The sequence below is a fragment of the Adiantum capillus-veneris genome, chromosome 26 (genome assembly GCF_014529385.1).
Source record: "Adiantum capillus-veneris isolate H3 chromosome 26, ASM1452938v2, whole genome shotgun sequence".
In the NCBI taxonomy this organism is placed as follows: domain Eukaryota; kingdom Viridiplantae; phylum Streptophyta; class Polypodiopsida; order Polypodiales; family Pteridaceae; genus Adiantum; species Adiantum capillus-veneris.
The window spans coordinates 106,598,667-106,605,400 of record NC_140956.1 but is presented as its reverse complement, the minus strand read 5'-3'; the positions used below and the strand labels follow the sequence as shown (position 1 = coordinate 106,605,400).

Here is a 6,734-nt window from a genome sequence, read left to right as displayed (position 1 = left end):
CATTGTAGTCTGCTTTGCAAACAAAATAATGCTGATAAATGGCCATATCATCTTTTCAAAAATTGAATGTCACCTGAGCCTCTGAAGTTGTAATCGAGGCCAAAAAGACATCCGATGCAAAACTAGATCATTTGCTATCTTAAGCTTGTATTCCAGTTCAAATTAGAAGAATGCACTTTTTATAGCTGGCAATGTAAGCAAAGCTATACAAGAACGTGAGTTCAGTTCGAGGGAGCATTCCCCAAATAAAAGACCTGTCAAATCAGTTTTCAGAAGCAACATAAAGGGACTAAAGTTTGACCTTGGAAATTCATCCTTCTTTGTAATTCTCTTGCAGGTTTTATCCTATTGCAACATTCAGCACTCTGTACATCTACAAAGTAACGCTATTGTTTCACACATGAAAAGAAATACATTTTATCCATCGGTTGGCCCCGAGAATGCCATCAAATTGACGTGATCAGTTGAGTTCACAGTTGACAGCTCTAACTAGAACACCCGATTGGCAATTTTCTGTACAAAGGGAAAAAAGGGGGCCTCTTGGCATTCCCTGGAGTTTTTGAAACATACTGTCAGCTCTTTCCTGACTTCTTCATTTGGTATCTGGAGCTTTCAACATTTGATATAAGTAGCAGCTCTTCAAGTGTATTTGTCTTTCTACTTCTCGACCGTCCCGTCTCTTTGAGTAGCTCACACAACCTGTTCCTTTCGTCCTCCACTTCTGGGTGCACAGTTCCTAGTCGCTCTTCCTTTACTTCAAGAATATATTCAAGAAGACAAATGGCGTCATCAGACCTGAAACACATCATACCAGTGAGAAAGCAGGCGTGTAGCAACAAGAACTTTCTTACACAGGCTCAGGCTACAAGGTTGGAAAATGCGAGGCAGAAGGATAAAGTACCTGCCCAAGGCGTCATATGCACCTGCTAGATTGCTGCATACAGCTAGTGTTTCGGCATGGTGTGGCCCATAAATTTCTTCTAGAATTCGCCTCGATTCCTCGAAAGTATCTGCAGCATGCCAAATCTCATTCAAGCCCACACATGCAAGCCCCATCTGATTGAGTACGATCCCCAATTGGGCTGATTTCTTTTCACCTGCTGATCGCAACTTTGAAACCGCACTTTTGAAAGCCAAGAAAGCCTCTTCAAACTTCCCTAAATAGTAGTATAGCACACCCATCTGAGCTTCTACTCCTGCTACTGCACTTTGTTGGCCAGGCAAGGCTTCCAATATATCAAGCGCCCGTTGGAGAAGAAACAAGGCTTGTTCTCGCTCATTCATGCTTTCAAAGACGGATGCTATTTCAGTCAAACCACTGGCGAGCTCATCTGGCGAATGTCCTGCATTCGGCTTACCATATATTCGAAGAGCACTTTCGCAGTAGCTCTTGGACTCTTTATGCTTGCGCATTTTCATGTACAGAACTGCTAAGTTAACGTAAACAGAAGCAACGGAAGAATGTGCTTCACCATGTATTGATTTGAACAAAGTAAGACTCTTCTGATATGAAAAAATGGCCTCATCAAATCGGCCTAGTGCAGAATAAACGTCTCCAATGCTGCAATCAACAGCAGCAACATCCGCATCCTTGCCATTAGTTCTAAGAGCAACACTAGCTAGAACCAGATGCTCAAGTGCTGTTTCATGATCACCCTTTCCAGTCAGTATAAGAGCCATAAGTCTTCTATCTGCAGCTTCTTCAAAAGTCCCTGGTTGACTATGAGCACTGTGAATCTTGAGAGCATGTTCACAGTACTCTTCAGCTTGATTGAATTGCAAAGCCTGAAAGCAAAGAAAAAAACAAATCTAAACCCTACGCACCAAAACCGTTGAATGTCTTTATGTATGGATTTAAGTCTATCTATGCTCATCATTTTGGAAGACAAAACTTGAAATAGAATATTCGAGTGTCTCACATGATCATTAGCAGTTTCTCAAAGATACTAAGTGGATTAGTAAAAAGCAACAATGTCGTGGCCCTTATAAGAAAACTAAGAACTTAGTCCTAGACACCAAACAGAAAAATGAATGAGCACCAGCTGACAATGTAAGAATGTAAGCTTTATCTAAAGCGCTTGCTCACACATATTGACATTTCATTGGGCATAAGCTCATTAAATTACTGCTTTTGTTGAATTCTGCAATCAAAAATGCCTGGGTCAAGTACCAGTGTACCTTGAGGTACGCTTCAGCAAGGTAACTGCATGTCTCTCCAACCTGAGGATCCAACTCTCCAAGTGCATCACTTTGAATATGATAAGCAGTTTTGTAGCAGGAAAGAGCATTATCATGCTGACCACGGAGTGCAAGGATGTCACCGAGTTGCATGTAGCCTGCAAAGGCAGCAAGGGCATGATCAACTCCTTCACGAAGATCTGGTATGGTGAGAGCTTGTTGCAATATTGGTATGGCCTCTTCATGTTGGCCTGACCTGCAGTATATAGCTGCGAGAATGTGCAAACTCATGACAAGGTCTAAGCTCGGCTTACCCCCAGCTGCTTTCTCAAGAAACTTTGCTGCTCGTGTTGCACATTCAAGTGCCTTAGCAGAGTTTTCTCCCGATAGATGCAAAGCTGTAGCTAGCCTGAGAAGAAGAGGTCCTAGATCCTGACTGTTAGGGTTTGCAAGTACCTCTTCATCTACAACAGAGAGATGCTCGCTGGCAAGGGCAGCACTCTCATTATTGTAATGTGATGTGCGCGATCTGCTTTTCTTCAACATCTCTGAGCTCAGAGGGGGCTTTTCGACATACCTGTGATCTTCATGGTGAGGTGTCCGTTCATCGGTACAATAGCCATCGCCTGTAATAGGCTCAAAATTTCTGTGTAGCTTCGTCTGGATTCTAGCAGGGACTAACCTAACGTCTTGATCGAGGCTCTCGGAGGAAGATTGTCTGGAAATTGCAAAATGGCGTTGTGCAGCACCGGAACCAGCCCTCGGACTGCTCGTCGAGAAGCTCTCAGAGCTTTTTGTGCTTCGTGACGTTCTCAAACCATGCTCCACGCGCGATCTTCTGTAGTAACCAGGAGAGCTGGGGTGAGGGTGAGAGCCTTCCGTGGAGAAGCCAGGCATGGCTATGTCGGCTGCTGAGCGAGGGGGACGACGATCGCAAAGAATGCAGTTAACTGTGGGGAGCAAGAGGAGCGTTCTGTTGTGGAGAAGCAGCCATGGAAAAGCTCAGGAGGCGAGGAATGATGGGAGCCTCAGACAATGTGTGTGCGCGTGTGCGTGTGTGCGCGCGTGCGTTCATGCGTGTGCGTGTATGTGTGTTGGGGGATTGGCAGCTATGGTGGTTGCAGAGGACAAGGAGAAGAGAAGCGGGAATGAGTGGGTCTGTGTGTTGGGAGCAGTGCATTGGAAAGGCTGGAACTACAAGGCAAAAGCAGGCAAAGCGAAACATACAGCGCACTGCGTTGCCACCCTCACTTGTCCCATCGTCCCATGCAAAAGCTCTCCCTCCTTTCCTTGCTTTCAAGAATGGACACTTCTCCTAACCAAATTGTCTTAGCCTACCAAATCCCGGTTCAATCCTTATGCTGTATAACATTGAATCCATATCTATCTATCTATACCTATCTCTATACCATTATAAAAGGGGGAGAATTCCCTCCCCGGACACTTGTCGCTTCCTTTCTCAATCTGACCAGTGTGCTCTAAAACCAGCGTGTTTCTCTTTAACATCGTGGGAAACTATCCCAAGAGACATGAAAGATCTATCGGGCAAGAGTTGAACTCAAGACTTGTTATTCAAGAGGGAAATGGCATAACCAATCTACCACACTTGGGTGATAGAGGGGTCATACCATTTTCCTCTTCTTATTCACACACACACACACACACACACACACACGAGAAAAAGAGAATTTTTAACGTCGTGGGAAACTATCGCAAGAGACCTCAAAGATCTATTCGATAAGAGTTGAACTCAAGACTTGTTACTGAAGAGGGAAATGGCATAACCAATCTACCACACTTGGGTGATAGAAATGTTATACCATTTTCCTCTTCTTAATTACACACACACACGCGAAGAAGAGAATTTTTAACATCGTGGGAAACTATCCCAAGAGACCTCAAAGATCTATCCGACAAGAGTTGAACTCAAGACTTGTTATTCAAGAGGGAAATGGCATAACCAATCTACCACACTTGGGTGAGAGAGAGAGAGAGAGAGAGAGAGAGAGAGCCTATGCGAAGACAGAGAAAGAGAGGCGGCCGAAGGCCGTTGGCAATACTAGTGTTTATAGTGGGGGCATACATTCTTACATGTCCTCTGTGACCTGTCTCCAAGTGACATGGGCTCAATGAAGGCCCAATCGGAATTTGCATCACTCAGGTTAAGCTGAACTGTCAGGTCGAACCAGGGGTAAACTACTATGTCCTAGTTCATTAATCAAATCTGATGGTGGTCGAGACCACATCCCGCTAGCAACACCCTGGAATGCTTTAGGAATGCTCTTGCTATTGTTGTATCTAGTGTCAATGTTAGTTCGGGTTGCAGCTCTTGTGGGCCTTTTTGCTCTTTGTCCAATGGACTCTTGTAATCTTGCTTCTCTCTTTTAATACAAACTCCTCTCGCCTTTCTTTGGGGGGGGGGGCGAAATGCCTATTCTCAATCAATAGATCATCCCCCCCCCCCCCCACCAAAAAAAAAAGGCTCTTGCTCCTCTCCTGAGTCCCAATGTTTGGGAAGTGCCTCAGCTTAAGCCTTGAGCTGGTTGAAAATCCAAACAGCTTGTTGAAGGGATTTTCCAAGAAAATAGAGTTAAATCAAGAAAAATTAAGAATTCTTGAAGCCTATCAAGTAGCTTTTATGGAAAAGTAACACGAAGGCCACAACCCCTTACCATTGGGGGAGATGGGAATAGGTAGCAAGACCTAAGAAGCAGGGCGGTATCGAGATTACTAACCCTATGATACATGCAGAAGCCTTGTGTGCCAAACTCGTGGTTTCTTTGACAAACCAAAAACATGAGTGGGCTATTATGGCTTGGGATATGATGGACAATGCAAAGTTTGCCTCAAGAGGGGGCATATGGAAGATGGCCACGATGCCGGACAAGATTCTTGCACCTTGTTTAACATTCCTCAAGCTTGGTGGTTGCACAAGGGAACTAGTGCGGAAGTGTAACAAAGCAGCCTCGACTTTAGAATGGGGAGAAAATTTCAGGTACTTTCCTCCCGTAATTGGTCCCCATGGCTCTCCAAACTTGGAAGGGGCTCCTTGGACCCTTTTTGCAGGGAAGTTGCACGACAAGAGATCAATAAAGGAATCTATAAGCTTTTGCATCTCTGGGATGACAGAAGTTGTTGTTGGAAGGATGGGGAGCTCATGGTGATGGAAAATAAATTGGGGATCTACGAACTCTTCTCATTTTAGACTCTTGGAAGTGCTCGCATCCGCATGTCCTGCTGTATGTGGGTCAGAAATAGATTGGAGTGCTTGGCATTGGCTGAAAGACAAAGTGTTCTCGTTTCCCAAGAACCCAAGTACATATAATGTGCTGGTTTTACCAAGCTGATTGGTTGCCCCACTCAACAGAATCTGGAAGATAATTTGGGTAGAAGAATGCTGGCAAAAGAGGGTTGCTACCATCTGGGAGACTAAAGGGCCGGAATACATAAAGGTATTCATTTGGAAGGTGTTGTGGGGAGCTTTGCCCACTGGGGTTAAGGTGCAAGCTAGAGGTTTCGGTTCAGGCACTTGCTCAGGCTGTAGGTTAGCCTTGGAAGACCCCCTCCATCTCTTTTGCAAGTGCCCTACTTCGTAGGGTCTATAGCTGTCAGAGTGTGCAAGTGGGTAAGAAAGGACTTGGAAGATCACCTTTTTTTACGGATGACCTAATCTTGGGAGGGCGTGGTATCCAAAGCTAGGCCGGTATGATATGCACTCAAATGATCAGATTTTGCTACCTGAACCAAGTATGGAAATCCAGGAACCTTCGAGTCTTTGTGGGCAAACTAGAGGTAGCTCTCTTTGATGATATTTTGCGATCGAGCATTGAGCTCATTCACATGGTAGGAGCAAGAAGAGGGTAGAGACAAAGATGAAGGATTGATGCATACTTTGAGCTTCTTAAAACACCCAAGAGGATAGGAGTTACTTTTGTATGTTTGTGAAATTAATTTTTCCTGAACTCTATTGAGTCCATGCGTATATTATTGAATGTTTATAGAGGGCGCATACATCCTATGTCTCCAAATGACATGGGCTGATTGAAGGGGGACCTAAGATCAAGAATTTGCATCACTTGGGTCAAGTTGAATTGTCACGTCACATCAAGACTACTACACCCTATTTCATTGACCAGATCCGATGGCCGAGACCACCTCAAGCTCATGACGCCTATTCTCAATCATAGATCATCCATGAAAAGCCCCCCTCCCCCCAAAAAGAAAAACAAAAAACAAAAATAAAAACAAATAAAGAGATAGTAATGAGGATGGATGCACACACATTTATACTAATTGCTCACTTAAAATTAATGGCACTATTTTAAGGATTCATGAGTCTTCTATAAAGGACCATCCAAGAAATCAAGGAAATTATTTTTGCCCTTGGAAAAAGGAGAACTCGGGAGAGTGGAATCGGGCCATTCACTCTCCCTCGATGGGAAGTGATCATGGATATTGGCTGGCCCTTAGTCATAGTTGGAGAGTTTGAGTGACACCTCAAGGCTCTTTATGAGCTTTGAGGCTATTTTGTATAGTTCTTCAAGATTTGATACATT

The 6,734-nt window shown here is 44.3% G+C and overlaps 1 protein-coding gene across 2 annotated transcripts; it reads right to left on the bottom strand.

The window, feature by feature from the left end:
• Positions 1-295: 295 nt before the first annotated feature.
• LOC147423952 (protein KINESIN LIGHT CHAIN-RELATED 1-like) lies at positions 296-3,453 on the bottom strand. Of its 2 annotated transcripts, XM_086501706.1 has the most exons (4): positions 2,179-3,453; positions 1,098-1,785; positions 902-1,010; positions 296-795 (listed from the first exon to the last, which is right to left on the bottom strand). In XM_086501706.1, the coding sequence occupies exons 1-4, from the start codon at positions 3,073-3,075 to the stop codon at positions 573-575; spliced, it is 1,917 nt and encodes a 638-aa protein (XP_086357832.1). In that variant the 5' UTR covers positions 3,076-3,453; the 3' UTR covers positions 296-572. The 2 variants fall into 2 exon arrangements, with proteins under 2 accessions (XP_086357832.1, XP_086357831.1); XM_086501705.1 differs by having other exon boundaries at positions 902-1,785; positions 2,179-3,451.
• Positions 3,454-6,734: the final 3,281 nt, after the last annotated feature.